General features: G+C 39.9%; 1 protein-coding gene across 4 annotated transcripts in view; it reads right to left on the bottom strand.

Moving 5' to 3' along the window:
• Positions 1–12841: 12841 nt before the first annotated feature.
• Positions 12842–17544, bottom strand: part of CC2D2A (coiled-coil and C2 domain containing 2A) — an 83951-nt gene continuing 79248 nt past the window's right edge. For all 4 annotated transcript variants that reach the window (XM_075194679.1, XM_075194678.1, XM_075194680.1 and 1 more), the window contains 4 exons: positions 17226–17348; positions 16155–16213; positions 15136–15313; positions 12842–13387 (listed from right to left, as the gene is read on the bottom strand). In XM_075194679.1, coding sequence (XP_075050780.1) covers positions 13199–13387; positions 15136–15313; positions 16155–16213; positions 17226–17348 — 549 coding nt within the window. In that variant the 3' untranslated portion in view covers positions 12842–13198. The remainder of the gene's footprint in view (positions 13388–15135; positions 15314–16154; positions 16214–17225; positions 17349–17544) is intronic.

Here is a 17544-nt window from a genome sequence, read left to right as displayed (position 1 = left end):
CCTCACGTGTGCTCTGGTCTTGTACCCACCCAGTCATTATGTTGTCTATTTACAGAATTATTTTCTGCTGTTTTAGCACTGTGGCTAAAGACTTCATTTGAATCTGGCTTGAATATTCTCCCTTTTGTTGAATTAAGAAGATATCTATCATGGCCAACACCTGGCAGTTGTCCTGCTATTGCAGTATGTAATTCCAAAACGAGACAGATGATCTGATCAATTTAATTTAGATTATCATACGTGTTGGTAAATGCTGCCAGAAGATTACCGCTCTCTGCTGTATGCGCTGTCATTTTATGACTACCACAGTGAAGCTGGAAGAGATCGGCTGCTTGGCTAGTGTGCTCTTCTTGCACCTACGTGTATTGACCAATTGGACAAGAATTCTGGTGTTAGGGCTGAGTGGAAGGATTGCTTTGTGTGTGGCCTAGTGATATAAGACTTCACTCTCCAAGCAGTAAATCCTAATGATAACACAGACCAGTTATCGGAAGGAGTCAATGACATGTTACATTTGAAGACATGAACATTTATGGGGCAGTGTGTGGGTGCACTGTGCTAAGTGTCATGGGAGGGGGTTTTAGGACGTCTTGGTAAATATTGTGTAATTTCTCTGTAATTTTAAGTGAGTGTTAAATGGTTCAGTGCAACCAACCCAAACCCATGAATGTGTTCATTTAAATCCAGACGTTGGGCTTCCAGATGAGCAACCTGCGTAGCAGTAGTCACCCTTGTACCTTGTTCCTGAAGTGTATACATAGCACAATATGAGTGGCATTACCAACCATGGAATACTGACTGCAGTTTATTCTAAATTTTAAATGTGAATACTTAAAAGTTCTGATTATTAGTTAGCTTAGAACTATTTAGTGCAATGTACTACAGATTACTAATACAGTAGTGGTAGAGTACCAATAGATTGTACATAGTCCCCCTTCCCCCACATCTGTACTACATCTCCCTGCTCTATGTAGGTAGCACTGCATAGTCTGCGTCAGAACTGCGCAGTGGTTGCCACCAGGGCTGGGAGCCAAGAACACTCTGAGACGTGAAATCACTGTCCAGCTGTCTCCGTGTCTACCATACACCCTAATGACTATATAGTGGCTCTGTCACTTTGCCTCAGTCTAATGCTCGGATCATGGGCTTGGTAAGTGTAGAGAAGTGTTATTTCTCAGCCTATCCTGATATCCGTATCCGGCTGCTGAGACAACGCAGACCAAGGCTAATGTCACATACAGCTACTAAAAGCTAAAGTTTTGAACAACTTTTTGATCCCGTATGACCAAAATTATCTCTGCATGTTGTAACATTAAGTGTCATGGCAATCAAAGTTAACACATCTATACCAGTAAAAAAAATGCAAAAACTGAGGTGTTTTAAGAGCTGAAGCACTCTTGTGTAACAAAGTATTCATCATTGACTATATTGTCATTTTTATCTATAATGGTAACAGTAAACTATTTAAACCAAACCCATAATTACACCAAATTAAACTGGTGCTGCAAGGTATTAGAGTTACAAATTATATTGACATCAACATGTTCCCAAATCAGTCAGATATGAGCCCCACATTACCAAACCCTCCAACCTCACCCCTTAAAATGTTCCACTTTCAAATTTCTCACTGTTTTTTAGTTTGTGTTGTGGCTTTTGTTTTTTTTTTTTTTGTTTTTTATTGCATTAACTTGCATGCATGTTTAAAAACACAATTTTCATCAGTTCATTCTGGCACCAGGTATCTGCTATGAGCAGAGCATTTTGTATGGAGTTTAGCGGATCTGTATTGCCAATCATTTGGCCTAGCCCCTCCCACTTCTACCTTGATTACACATGCACATTCTCAGAGCGGAGTCCACTTAAGTGATTTAAAAAGCAGCAGAATGTTATTAAACTACATTATATATTGCTTAGTGACATTACTTAGTATAAATACAAGATTGATGAGTGATGTTTTATATACAGATGTGGAGTTTAACAAGAATCTAAAATCACTACTGTGTACTGTTTTGGACCCTGATGCTTTTACTATAGAACTCACCTCTAGATTTCTGCTCATCTTAATTTCCTGTCTCACATTACAGCACTGCCCCTGTCATATGCAGCAATCCTCCGTTACACAACTGCTGGTGTGAACATTTTGATTTCATTGTCTAATAAACCGGTTTGTATTTTTTACCCCTTAGCTGAGCGGAAGTTGAAGATTTATTGGAGATCATACACACTTTAAAAATACAGGTGCTATCTTTTTCTATGTGCCTGATTCAGAGTTTCCCACATTAAGCTTTCTGGTCTCACCATTGCAAACATTGTGGTTTTATGGATGTATTTTGAGTTGCTTGTACGTCCTGCTCAAAACGACAGTATTTCTACGTCGGTGGACAAATGAGTATACTTACGCCCAACTATGCAGTGTAATTGTTATAAATGTGAAAATCATTACCAACATACTACAGTCTATATTGTAATGATGTGTCATATACACAAGACAGAATAGTGTCTTTAGAGTGTTATTAATGTCAAAGTTGCATTTCCCACATTAAATACAAATACCTCTGTGAGAATATTGTTTCCTGCAATAGTCCAAATCAAAAGCTGCAACTTGACCTAAGCTAGTGGTGATAATGAATGAAGTACTATCAGCCGGGTCAATATGCCAACACTGAATCGGCAGTGACTAGATAGTGCTACTGGTGTCGCCAACACCGATCTTTACATCCGGCCTCCAGTACCAGCAACATATAGGCTTCCTAAGAAGAATATCGAGAGATGCAGAAGTCTAATACAGTCGTATCTCCATGGATGTAAACGCCATTACTCTACTCAACTTGCCTGCTACTGATTTGCTTCTCCAGGTGTAAGGGACCAAAAGTCTAAGATATGCTGAAATATAAATATGGACGCATGCAGGCGGAGCACGGAAATCCACGTTCTTATGCCCCACAATTGGATTTATATCAACTCTAACTAAGGTTCATTGTCACATAATAAACCTCATATAGATGTTAGTGAATCTAATAGAGTAGGAAATCCCAGCCGGGAAGAGATGAATTATGCCACCTGCCTTCAAAAATGTAATATTACTGGACAAACCTAAGTTAGATTTAAAAAACGTGTGTTCTTAGCAATAGCACAGTTGTAGCCGGTATCTTTCTGGACTGATATATGCAGATGAGCATGGGTAAAATAAACCCATGCTCATGAGATATGATCATTTTCCATTTTTAATGTATATCAATAAAGCGTAATGCATATTTTATCTAGTATAGTATAAATTACTTCAATCACTGAGTGCCCAACATATACACATTTTCTTTTCTCTTGCTCCATTTTGGAACTGTGTATGTGTGTGTGTGTGTGTGTGTGTGTGTGTGTGTGTGTGTACCTCCCTTGTATGACAAAGAATTAAATATATTAGTACGAGTTTATTTAAATCAATAAGGGATTAATGATTTAACTTAGTGTGGTGTTAGAATTTGCATATCTGAATGGTATCATTTTGTCACAGTAATCAGGCATTCACAATTTGATTAAAATTTGCACTACGAACCCTGTCTTTATTTCAGATATTATATAGCCATATTGCAGATTTCAAATGCCTCCGCCCGAAATCACAACTTTATCTAAAATGTCTTTAATTATGATTTTATATATATATATATATATATATATATATATATCTATCCTGATCCAGGCACAGGAAGCTCTCTCCCCCTCCGCTGCTGGATATCTTCTTTCCACGGCCACTCCCCCTCATCCCAATTGGCTGCTTCCGTCACAGCCTTAACCCCTAATGGTACACAACATTATCGGCTCCAACACATGTTTTTACACTCCTTCGGCTTAATGGCCTCTCTCATACATCTAGCAGTTATTGGAACATTTTGTACATGACTGACTTTTGTATAAGACACTGCTGTCGGTTAAAGACATTGAAGAAAAGTGTAAGAGGAGAAAATAGAGGCAATTGGTATTTGTAAATAGGCCGTGTCCAAATTCACCAACTTTTTTGTTATCAATAGCCTGCGCCTGCGGGTGTACTCAATTTAAGGGGACGTGGTGCCACCTGTAATCAATTAAATCATCAAAATATGCACAGCAACACATGGTATTTCTGGAAAGTGCACTATTCTTGTGGGAGGCAATAACCTGTCCACTCGTGTGATTATGTCAGTGTGATGAGGGCAGTATCCTCCAAGATTAGATAGTGATGTGGGGCTCCTCTTACATGGATGTACTAAGTCTCTGGTGTTAAATTGCATCCAACTATTTTGTGTTTTCATTATATAATCCATCTTTTATTCAGAATTAATATATACATATATGAAACTAAATTCCTGTTTTAGTAAACCTGCCCGCTAGTTTAAAAAAGAAGCACTGCCAATGCCAGAGTACTCAGTCACACAGTGACTGCTATGCTCACTGCCAGGGTTCCTGGATTCAGCTGGGCTGCCTGTCTTTACCCAGTGGTTCTCTTCTGACAGCCAACAGTTGCGGCACCTCCTTCCTCTCTGGCTGCACTCTCACTTCTCTGCTGCCAAACTGTTCAGTATGGGCAGCTCTGATAGCACTTTCCAATGCCTGAAGGAGCCTTGCACTGCCCCTTGCCAGTGGCCCTTCTTCATCTTTCTCTCTATACTCACAGGACCCAATCTCTCTGCTGAGAGCTGAGTCCAGGGAATAGACTTATAATAGGAACTGTTCTAATAAAATTTAAAAAGTGATATTTACACAGGTAAAGGCAGATAAAGGTCTGTTGTCTGATACATTGCTGTTAATAGGGGAGTTTATTTTTTGATCCACATGATCATCCGTAACTCTGAATGTGGAACCGTAGCAGCTGAGCAATTTATCTTAAGGATTCTACATTAGTCAGAATAAAAAGTAAACGAGTACCTTCATGTTATGGGTTATACTAAAGTTACAGCAGAGAGTGCACTCATAAAACAAACACGAATTCTTCATTGTAGTGGGGAATCATTTTTCATAATTTTACTTTTTTTCCCTTCAATATATGACACAATTTGGTGCACAAAGTACTATTTGGTGATACGGTTTATATTGGACCATCCATTTATTAAGAGATCTTCTCTCTTTGTCAGGGCAAGCATAAAGATGGTTTAGAGCAGTGATGGGCAAACTACTGCCCGCGGGCCAGATACGGCCCACTTAGAGGTTCTATCCGGCCCACCAATATTTTAATTTTTTTTATTAAAATATGCATAAAATTATTAGGGCCGACCCTGTGTGTCAGAACCTTCATTTTTATGCCTCCCCAGCTATTTCCTCCATTACACTTCATCCTCCTTCCTAAAAGGACACTTCGTATGTCAATCACTCAAACACCTGCCCGCCCCCTAATGGCTGAAAGTCATGTGAGAAGAGATGGGCTGGGCCATATACTAAGGCGGATTTTGAATGGCTGCTGTGTTGTCAGTTAGTGGCTCACCAGAAAGACGGATCTGCAACAACCTGCTGAAATAAGTGCTGTGTCTGTACGATCGCTGCACTTATAGAGGTAACACTGCTATATAACACCCTCCCGTCCCATTCAAAAAATTTGTATTATATATTTCGATATTTGAGTTTTTTAATAAATTATATTGGCCCGCCTAAAGTTTTTCTATTTTATTTGGTCCGCTCCTGAAAAAGTTTGTCCATTACTGGTTTAGAGGTAAATGACTAAAATGTTCTTTCATGTGCAGGGGGAAAAAGTACCATAATTATTTTGTAAGTTTACCCATTTATGAAACTGCTTTCCAAGAATAGGTTGCTGAGACATACAATCTGCTGGGTACATACAGTGCATAGGTGCAGATCTAACCCCATCACACAGATCATGCTCTACAATAGTGTGAATTTCATAGGCAGCATTGCAACACGGAACCTGTATTTGTTTTGAAATATTTAAACTTTATAATGTAATGTTTAGTAATATTACAAAATCCAGAACAAAGTGTTTTGGCAGAAAGGCAAAGTTGTCAGACTACTCCCACTCTCTTCACCTCCACACAAAGCAGAAGGTGCAGCTTATTATTGCAAAGGTCATCATCTGTGTACTGTTGTCCTTAAATATATCTACCATGACGTTGAAAATAAGGAATCCATTCTGATGGTGCTCGGTGCAGATCTGCGACTGAAGACACAATCATCTTACTACTACTCTGAAGAAGGAATAAGACTGAATGAATTTAGTGCTGTATTTGCCTTATTATGTCCAAAGCAATGTCCTCTTCTGCCTGCAACTTGTCCCAACCATATTTCTATGGTGAAGCTGATTACACTGTAGTATCACTGCCAGTATCAAGCAATTGGTACAATATCTCAGCATGCCTGACCTCACGGTGTTGGAAGAAAACCATTATCGGCCTTTGTTTGCCTCCTGCCGTTAACAGCGTGTAGACAGAACAACAGGACCCGCCTGTGTGCGGCCAGCGTTACTGAGCAATACAGTCCTACAGTAAATAACACAACACAAACCAGTCTACTATAAGCTCATCCTTTGTAAGCACTGTGGTACAACAAGCCTTAGCGATACCAAAGTTCACATGTTCAGTTTAAGGAACAGTCAGAATGTTTACTCCGCACATGTCTGAACAGATCCCATAGATTGTAAGCTTGTGAGCAGGGCCCTCTTGCCTCTCTGTCTGTCTGTATTACCCAGTATTGTTTTATTACTGTTTGTTCCCAATTGTAAAGCGCTACGGAATTTGTTGGTGCGATATAAATAAATGAAAAGGATGTTGATGATCTGAAATATACTTTCATTGTAAACTACATGTGTTTATAGAACACTTTATGGTATAACACCAGCAAACAGAAAAACAGGACGATCAGGAAAGGTGGGTGCAAGAATGCAACACCAAGGTGCTGTTTGGTTACTATGGATGCTGTCCAGCAACCAGATGAATAGTTTCAATGAGTGATAATGTGATCACTCCACAACCCTATCAGACTATGGAAGCTTGGCTTCCTTGAACACTAGGATGAGATGTCTTCACCTACATTAGTGCAGGCAGCTGTTGGCTTCATTGCACATGACAGGTAGCTTCATTTTACGTTAATCCTGACTCTTGGGCCATTCTGTCCTCTGGTTGCCCTGACCTGTGACTGGACCCTGCCCATTCTGTTACTAGTTGCCATTCCTGCCATCTATATAGATGTTTGGTTGTCGTTTATCATTGCCCGTAGAGTGCTGAACTATTATTCAATATATACAGTCCTTAGTGCATGTTTTACCACCCTCCACCAGTTTAATTTCACTTACTGCCATGTGTCCACCATATTTTCTACACCAGAACCTTCCAAGAATAAATCTCTACTACTCCGTGTACAAGACCTGGAGGTAACCAAGTACCGATGAGCATATTCTGTTCTAAGAGAAAGAGGTTTGGTAAAGTGAAGACCAACAAGCCAGGTTCTAGAGGTTTATCTGAGGAGTCCCCCTTGTTTGGCATCACAGGGTCCTGATGTAGTTGGAAAAGCAACAATTAGCCTTCCCAGAAAATAAACCATTGAACAAATCAATTGGTCTCTGTGATATCACCATTTTATATAGATTTACTTATTTATATCACTTATTTTCCTATACGTAACAGTGGTCTGCTTAAAAAAGATCCCAAGGTATTAGGAATGTTTTCTGCAAAACCATATATTTTGCAGAAAATAAACTGTAAGATAAACTGTACAAAAGAAATAAACAACTATAGCCAGTTATATTTGAAAACAAAAAACACAATAGCAATAATACAGCTTTGGACACAATAAGGAGATAATACTAACCCCATGTTACGAGCCGCGGCGGCACTCACCGCCGCCGCGACTCGCTTCCTGGTCTCCCCGAAGTCCCGGCCGTCACCTTGACGACCGGGACGTCACTTCCGGCCGTTGCTAATGGCCGGATGCTTCCTCTGCAGCGCTGCGTCCCGCAATGAATGAAAGCCGGGCGCATGCACAAATTGGCCCCACCAGCCTGCGGGCTAATGAATGAAATAATTAATTTATGCAGGGGGCTGTGTGACTTCAGAGCCAGGCTCTGATTGGTTGTTTGTACTATTTAAGGCAGGGAGGGCTTAGCCTCCCTGCCGGTTATAGCTTCCAGATTCCTGTGTTGCTGCCTGCTTCTGTACTCCTGTACTCTTGGTGTTAAGCCTTTGGATTGTTGCCTGCCGTGTATGACCCTTGCCTGTTTACTGGATTTGTCTTTTGCCTGTGCCCTTGACCTTTTGGCCTGTACCTCCGTTTCTGCTGATTTGCCCGTGACATCGACCCTTGGCGTGTTTCCTGACGATTCTTCCTAGCAAGTGACCTCTGACCTCGGCCTGTTCTTTGGAATTGCTGTCTGCCATTACCCTCTGCTCCTGGGTTCCGCAGCTGGTACACGCCACACGACCCTCTGTAGTCTGCAGCCAAGTCTGTCCCCACCACTAGGGGCTCCAGTGAACACCTGACTGTCAGAGTAGACTCCGGGTGGTGTTGTACTGGTTGGAGGGGTTCCTGACACCCCACTGCCAAAACCATGATCAGCACAAATCTGATTACCACGCTCAGAAAGGAGGTTAAGCCTGGCTCGTAGGAAGTTTTATCTAATTCCCGAGTAGCCACACTGTATCCTTCATCATTTCATTACATGACAGCTATAGAGCACATAGTCCCAGGAGGGATATTACAGAACACACCAGTCAGGGATGCTGGTGGAAGAGGGATGAAGACTGATTATGGGTAGATCCAGATAGGGGATATTTTTTTCTCTCTTCAAAAACACTGACTTTGTTTCTCCCTCACCTAGTGTCCGAGAACATGGAAAAGGAAGCAGTATGATTCATGCCTGCAATAGGCGTGCTCATAAATGTCATTTTTTGAGCATAATTCCCTTCAAGTGAATAGAGAGGTGCGTTAAATGTATCGAAGCAAGAAATGTGCATTTGGTGAGCATGTCTGGACGTACCCTAAGGCCACATACACAGGAATGCTTTTATTTGGTGTGCCAAGAGTGATTAGGAGCCAGCAAGAACTGAGTTTTTATGCTCCTGCAGACGCCATTGCCCATTAGCCTAACTGCCCATAGGCTAATGTACACTAAGGAATAAATGATAGTTATAGTGTCAGTGGAAAACAGCTACAGCTATGTGTAGAAACTAAACAGAACACAAATTCTGCCTTCATGATCCACCATTGTGGATGTTAGCTTTGCACCATGGAGCAATGTTCTCCATGACTTCATCTGTGACCACACTGCAGCTGAAAATGAAAATGAAATAAATGAATGTGCTTATGTAGCTTAATATATTACTAATCTCCCTGTTTTAAGATCTCTACTCTAGCACCCTTAGTGGACCTGAAGTGAGGCATGGGTAAGTTCTTACTACCTGGTGAAGACACACATGTACTGAACAGGGTCGAATTACAATAGCTGAGCCTAATGAGTCCAGGACTCCTGGGATTTACACAAGACATGGATCATACATTTAGAAAATGCAGTGGATTACCTTAACACAAGGACTTTCTAATATTTGTGAGTCCATGTCTGGTGGTCTCTACTCTTTCAAGGAGAAGGTGGAATACTAAGAGAATACCTTCATACCATAGTTATGTATATTTTGAAATGACTTCTGACTTTGCACTTGGCAGATGCGATTCATGCAGATGACTCAAACATTGAAGACAATATATTACACAGCTGTTCAAACAGCGAAGCTCATTTAACGGTAGACACATTTGCGCACTGTTCGTGTATAGGAAGCAGCGTATACTTACAGCCAAGAGAGAGTACAGATGTGGCTTTACAGTGTTATTAGTAAATGCTAAAGTCGTATTGCCCTGTTTGTACACAATATAATAATGTAATGAAGTCTCATATACACAAGGCAGAATGATTTCGACAGTTAATAAATGCGAAAGTTGAATTTTCCATATAAAATGTAAACACAAACACCCCCAGCTCTGTTGCTATTCCCCTTTATATATCCAAATATATGTATCTATTTACAGTACTGGAGGAAAGGATAAGTTAGGATGTTGTTATCCCTAGAAATCTTGTCGAAAGGAACTCCTAATTCATTCCGATACTCTGATAAGTTTACGTTGTGGTGAATATATTGAAGTTCCGCCATAACAGTGCACAGTTTTCTTTTGAATTCAACAATTTTAATAATGTAGTTGTTTTATAATTTTTGTTATGTATATCTGACTTATCTATAGAGGAAAATTAAGGCTATCTTGCCAAGCTCTGTCTTTTTAATATGTTGAGAAAATGCCCTTAATGTACTCACTCCTGCCCACCTTGGTCCTACCTGCCCTGGCATAAGGGGACGCAAGTGAATGATACACAAAAATCTACGGCTGTATGTTTGTGCATGCTCAGTACTGAATAATAATGTTGCACCAACTTTAAATGAGCCCCAGCGTGTTTCCAACTTCCTCTCACTCCTCATCTACTGTTTTGAATGTTGTATTTGTAATTGCTACCTCTGTATAGGACCATAGGACCTGCTACACACCTGGCACTTTCCAGAACAACCCACCTCAAACAAAATGATGCATATGTCATACGAGCATAGATCCTCTCATGCCAAGCTGGTTTTATCCTCCACAACCCTACATAACTTGAGCCAGTACACTGGCTTTCATTTCTCTTTGTATAATAAACATAATAGAATGTTATACCAGGTTTTTTCAGGCTCAGTTACTTTGCATAAACATTTGTTTTGATGTCTGGAAAACAGTCATCATCAAGTACTGAAAGTGCACTCCAGCGGGTCTATTATCACCGATGTCTGGGCAAGAGAAGTCAAAGCAGCTTAAATGACTGCAGCTTCTTGCCTGTATTCGATCTCATCAGGACACTGCCCTAAAGAAGCAGTGTCCAGCTGTAATGGAATGAGGGGGGGGTTATACTTTATTCGACCTGTAATGCTGGGCAAAGTAGCTTCAATGCTTGGGTTTAGAAATCCTTTAATGGGAACAAAACATGACCCCCCCACCCCAACAAAACATGGCCAGCTGAACACCCTTGAAGTGAAAGTCTCCATCATTTGCTTTGCTTGTTTCTGTAGTTTGTTGCACTTTGTCCTCCTTTATGGATTATGACACTGGTGGAAGTGAAAATGTAGAAGTGACGGTATGGACAATGTAATGGGAATGGTGTGTGATAGTGTTACAAGGATGCAGTAGGAGAAGTAGTGGTATGGCATACCACCATGTACCAGCCCACTGCTACCACGGGATTGTGGCATATGTTGGCATTACACAATGCAGTATACAGACATTTCAAGCCAAGTCCTACTGACATTAGATCAAACATTTATTCATTGCTCTTTTTCTAAATAATATAAAAATAGAAGTCATTACAATAAATACATATTTACAATTATAAAATATGATTTTAAAAAAACATAGTAAAAACCACTTACACAAAATTGTTAAAATCGTATTTGAAAGTTTGATGTTTCATTGCATAAATGAAATAGTTGCTGTTCATACATAAATATCTGCCTGACATATTAACCTGGAGAAGTCTGAGGGAGAGTTTTACTGGTTATACTGGTGAGAACTAGTGTGTGCATACAGAAAAAAATGGATGCAGAGAAAAAGCATGGCAGAGAAGGGATTAAACAGTACCTGTTGTCTACAGACAGAGGAGGCCGTCATTTTGTGTGCCTAGACTATCCATTCTCTAGAAACATCACCGTGTCACTCATGTGACATTTAGTTCCTAGAGAACTATAAAGTCACGGTAGAAACAGGGCCGCTGTGCTGCCAGATTTGAGCAAAATTGTTAAAACCTTTGTAATATTCTCCTCATCACACATTTAGAGAGGGAATTTCACACAATTCCCCAGCTGAACGCAGCCATAAGTGTTCAGAGCGGAATTTTCGGCTCATTTTTGTTCTATCTGGATTCCCTTTTTTTTTTTGCTCTGCCCGGACATCTTCCTTCTAGCTCTATAGGCTTTAAATTGTGCGAAATGCAGAATTTATAAATACAGTGTGGAATGGCGAGGTAAAAGGAGGACTCAAAGATTGTATCGCCAGAACTTCTCACCTCTGTAATGTGGCCTGTTCCACCCTAATAATCCAGGGACATGAAATTACACAGCTTTCTGCAGCCACAGAGAGTTCTCTAGAGACAAACAACTCTAACATATTAAATCATACAGGACACCAAGCAGGACTTACTTGTAAACTCTGCTAAGAATATTCTATTGCGCCACAGGTTTAATAATGTTTGTCTATTTCATGTATTACCCAATAACAGGAGGGTCAGTAAATCGTATCACTCAGATTATTTGCATAGAATCTGCTAATGAAGAACTTTCATTTCCTATTCACCCCCTGACAAAGGCTTGTAAACCAACACAAACATTTAGAGTAGAGGATTACGCTCTGCACAGATAAAACAGATAAAGCTGACAGAGGTTGCACAATCAAAAATAAAATATATGTTCAAGTATTAAAACATAAAATAATATTCTGCATTACAGAGTTGTTACCCTGGCCAGAGAGATGACAGAGTTAACATATTTAAGATTATCTGCTATGTTTATGATGAAAAAAAAGACCTTATTAAAAAAAAAAAAATCCTTAATAAAATGAAACAAACTTAAAACAATCAGCTGAAGAGTAAAATTATATATAATATATATATATATATAAAAGCATGTTTGTAAATTAAGCTGTGTAACTGGTACTCATTGATCAATTATTAGCAGAAATGAGGATAATGGGTGGTATAACCCATAGTTAAATAGTTCTGTAACAGGTCAAGCATCACCTGTGTTAATGTCACCGGTAATCCTGGCCAAACATGTTTTAAAATGAGCGGTTGGCTTCAATGCGACAGTATCTGATTGTATTTCATCTTCTGTCACCTACACGTTTTGATTTTTTTTACTGACTGAAAACAAGACTTTCCTCGCCCGCCCAACCTTACCCCACCGGTTTCATTAACTTCCTACTTAAACATTGCTGGTTTCTCCACCACAAACACAACAGGATCTCAAGTGGATTATACGAGCAATCCCTCTCTCTTGTAACACATCTAGAGTCTATCATTAAAAGCTTTATCACAAGTGATTACTTATGTACTCATCTGGCATCTCCGCCAAACCATGAAATGCCTGGGAACGATAAGAACAACACCCAGCCATGTTTGGCAGCCATCACATTGTTTACTAGACTGTAACATTCCACCCTAGAATCATCTGTTTCTAATAAGGGACGCGATGTATATCCACACGGAATAGATGCTCTTAGGATAGGGGTGAACGTACACAGCCAGCGCAAACTCCACATTAGGTACTTCATTGTTGTGGACTCCGGTGCTGTAAACGGCCTCTATTAGAGGTCTCACCTCGGAGAAGGCCATGTTAATTGGGAATCCAGAAAACTGTATAAAAAAAACACAAAAACATTTATGACAAAACACTTAAATTATTAAAATCAGGATTTATAAGAAAAAGTAGAAAAATTGTTGGGTAACGTAAATATAATGTCTATATAGAAGTTGCTCAATCAATTTATAGGTTCACAGCAGGTGCTTGAAAGGGCGGGTTTATCCTGAAAATACAGGGAACCCCACCCTCCCCAGTACACTGCTAGAACCAGTAAAATACCTGCTATTTCTACTGGTACATAAACATGCAGAATTCTCAGTTACACACACTTACAAAAGTATGAAAAGCTACGTGCCCCGTCAAGAAGCTTCTGCCAATAGGGTGCTCCTAACTCTATTTTTGGGTCATACATATATGTGTTTGCAAAAGTGTGTAACTGAGAATTCTGCATTTTTATGTACAATAAAAAAAAGAAGATTTTTGTACTTACGTTAAATCTCTTTCTCCGATTCCATATGGGGGACACTGCTACCATGGAGTTGTATGAGGGCGCATGGAGTTGGCACTTAATTAGTTAACAACTAAAGTTGCTGCTGCTGACTCCTCCCCTCTACAACCCCACAGACCAGTTTTGTTTAAGTGCCCAAGGAGTTGGGCTGTGTGGATACTGCTCTGCAGTATTGTTGCTAGCGAAATAGCAGCTTATTTTAACCTGTTAGAGCATTGTGCTGGGGGGTTTTCTCTGTATTTGTTCCTTTATAAATAAAATATCTGCTATAAGCAGCGATGTATGAATTGCATAGTAGGACAGTATGCACTGCCAACAAACCAGAGACTGGACTGGGACTTGTAGTTCCACAACAGCAGACACACCTCAAGTGGCTGACATCTTATAAGATAGTCAGTCCAGTAATCAAGTAATCACCTCCTAGTGCACACTGTAAAGATATTAGATGTTACCAAGGGACATGGCCCCAACATACAGCAACAACGCTCCTATAGTGACGTGGTATTACCCCTGCCCCAATTTCGGCATCTCATATGTTGGGAGGGATACAGAGCTCATATTAATATACAGTAATAAGCCTCTTGCTCCGTAAATTACACAAATATTTATAACAAATGCTGAAGTGATGAAATCACCATTTATGCGAACTGGGGTTTATACACATATTAATGCTACCTGTGTACTATAGGTAGGAACTATATACAGTTCCGTAGATACGTAGTACTTAATAAATCTGTATCCCAACACTTCCTAATCACCAGGCTAAGTTATATATTCATACTTCCATAGAGCAGTCCATTGTATGCACACAATAGCACACTGGAACCCAACTACATTTGAAAGTGGAAATAATTACGCCACTTCTGTCTTGCTAGGTAAAACTGCAATAATCCTCAAATTGAGATAAACTGCTAAAGAAGAGACACGTAGGAATAGTGACGCAAAGGAAAGAGCTCCACACACATTGTGTATAGGTGCATTATTAGTGTTGCGATACTGCAACAGATTCCGACTTATTGTTACTTCAGTGATTACACTGGAGTGACTACAGGTGGCGCTGTTCCTAATGTGCTATTGCGTGGTCCCTCTGTACTATAGTAATGCACTCTGTAGTACATACCCCAATGTCTCGCAGTGTCCCCCAATGGTAGGAAAGAGAAATAAAGTTATTATTCTACAAAGAACTTCCCAGTGTGGGCCTATGGACAGTGTTTGAAAGAAGCACAATCTGCAACAAATAGTACATTGCTGTATACAGATATTGATCAGTAAAATGCATATAATAGGATTTACCCTATAATCTCCCAGCTGTCTCTGCAGTTCTGCCCGATGATCTTCCTCGACCTCTTTGCCTCGGTTCTGCTCCAGTAATGGAAGGAAGTGTCGGAGAGTAGATGTACAGTATCTGTTCCAGCGAGTGGGATGTCTCGGCCTCCACTCCATAATCTTCTCCTTCAGCAACTTCTCAATCCTACAAATAAGCCAAGTAGAAATCTCAAGAAAACCAAGCGTTTAATGTACCATACACAGCTATGTGCAGCACCCTAAATATATTGGGCTGACCTTGGATTTTAACATCCATTCATTACATACAATTCCTAGGAATACTAAAGCATTAATTTGCTATTGCTTATCTGGCTGGTGCATATTGGACTTGGACAGAATTCCTCTAATCTTTCATAGTTTTGGACTGACAGTCCCTCTTTTGGTTTCAACTACCCTATTCCTCTTTCATTTCCAAGTACTTTTTGGGGTCTGTTATATAAATGTGTATGGATGAGTGTATTCATTGGCTGAGAAACGCCTGTCTGGCTGCAGAATTTAGACTACCATTAACCTAATTAGCGGTCATAAAGCTTTCTAGCATTTGCATCATAAAGTCTGAAAAGCTATAAATTCAGTATACAAAGCGTATGTCTATTTCTATGAATTCCATGTATTTTATAGCAAAGTGACAATTTTCACATAGTAAAAATGATAGGACATATAAAACCGATTTCTTATTAATCTGAGAAACGTTGATTCACAAATTGATAGATCTTGATGAATTCTATTTTTGTATAGGACAGAGGTAGGCAGCCTATTGCTCTCTAAGTGATGTGGGCTTCCCAGCATGCCCTGCCAGTCACCTGTATGTGCCCACTTTTTACTCAATGGCACAACAACAAAGTCAGACTTGTGGAGGAATAAATGGCAGAATAAGGTTATAGAATAGGAAAAACGAAAAGGGATAATTCTAAAGACAAACAAAGGCAAAATTTCCACTTCCCCCTCTTATAGGAATATCTCGTATGGGGAATATTTTACCATACCTATCTTGAAGTTCCATGGCAGCTGTCTTATCTGTAAATTGATAAATTACTTCTTCTGGCTACAAAAAGAAAAAAAACACCATTTATTTATTAGCAAAGAAAATAGCACTAGATATGAGGAATTCGAGAGAAAGATAAATCTGTCATCTTACTGGACACTGTAAACCACTCTTTGAGCATCTATCTGCTTTCTACCGTTAATGGAAGATATGTTACAAAAGTACATCATAATATTAACCTATAGCAGCCAATTTTCTCTCATTACCATTTTCACCTCCTCCACTATCCTTACATGAAGACCATCATGAAATCAAATGCAGGTTTATGGAGCACTTACAATATTAGGTAGTGTTATATAATAAATGTAACAAAGATAAATGATCAAGTCACTTAATTATTTGAAATATCTGTGTATAACATACTTGCCAACTTTTTCTTACACCTCTATGGGAGATCCCAGAGAAGAGGCGAAGCGCGTCTCCGGAGGGGTGAGGCCAAAATGATGCGAATCACAGCGAAACGCGTCTTGGATGCCCCCATCCTGCCCACTATACTAGGAAGAGGGCAGGATGCAGGAGATTGGCCTCCTCTCCTGGATTTCGGGAGCCTCCTGGACATTCTGGGAGTGGGGGCAAGTATCGTATATAACAATCCCCAGGGACCCCGCAAGAGCCGTGTGCAGCAGTCAGGACCCATCTAGTGATTTCTCTTACAAGCTACTCTGCGATAACAAACCTACTTATTATTTCCCAACATACTGGGAAGTATCAGGCTATTGAGGGTGCCGAAGAGGTTACAGAGATAACAACTGCGGCTCCCACATTTATTCAATGTAATCTACACAAACTGGATAAAGCTATACCCTGCTCAATGATGCATTTAAACATGCCTATAGATTGTAAACAATATAAAACCCATAGGTGGCATAAAATATGAAACACTAACACAAGCCTGGCAGATGCTTCACAAAGGGCTCATCAGTCTAAATATGGAAGGGGCAGATTATTGAGCTCTATCAGCTGTATAAGTGATGGGGTATGTTATATAGTGTGTTTCCTCCACCATAACTACCTGCATGCTGGAAAGTCCTGGACTCGGGTAACTTCGTGAGAAGAACGGTTTCCATTGCTTCAGCCGCCCAGTGTCAAAATTGACACCCATTGGAGAATCGTGTTGCTGAATGTTAAACCAGATCTAAAAGGACAGTTACGCAGCCAGAAAGTGAATCACAATAATGGTCACATGTATCATTTTACTGTGGTTTAGAAGAGTGCAGGCTGGTTATAAACAAAGACATCAAGATCTATAAATGAGAATTAATATAACGTGTCTTTAATGTTCTAATGAGAAGTTTTACTTTCCATTTCCAGGCAAAATTAAGCTTTTGACT

This window comes from Mixophyes fleayi, chromosome 1 (genome assembly GCF_038048845.1).
Source record: "Mixophyes fleayi isolate aMixFle1 chromosome 1, aMixFle1.hap1, whole genome shotgun sequence".
NCBI lineage: Eukaryota > Metazoa > Chordata > Amphibia > Anura > Limnodynastidae > Mixophyes > Mixophyes fleayi.
The sequence above is the reverse complement of the archived record's forward strand: the minus strand, read 5'-3'. Positions and strand labels throughout refer to the sequence as shown.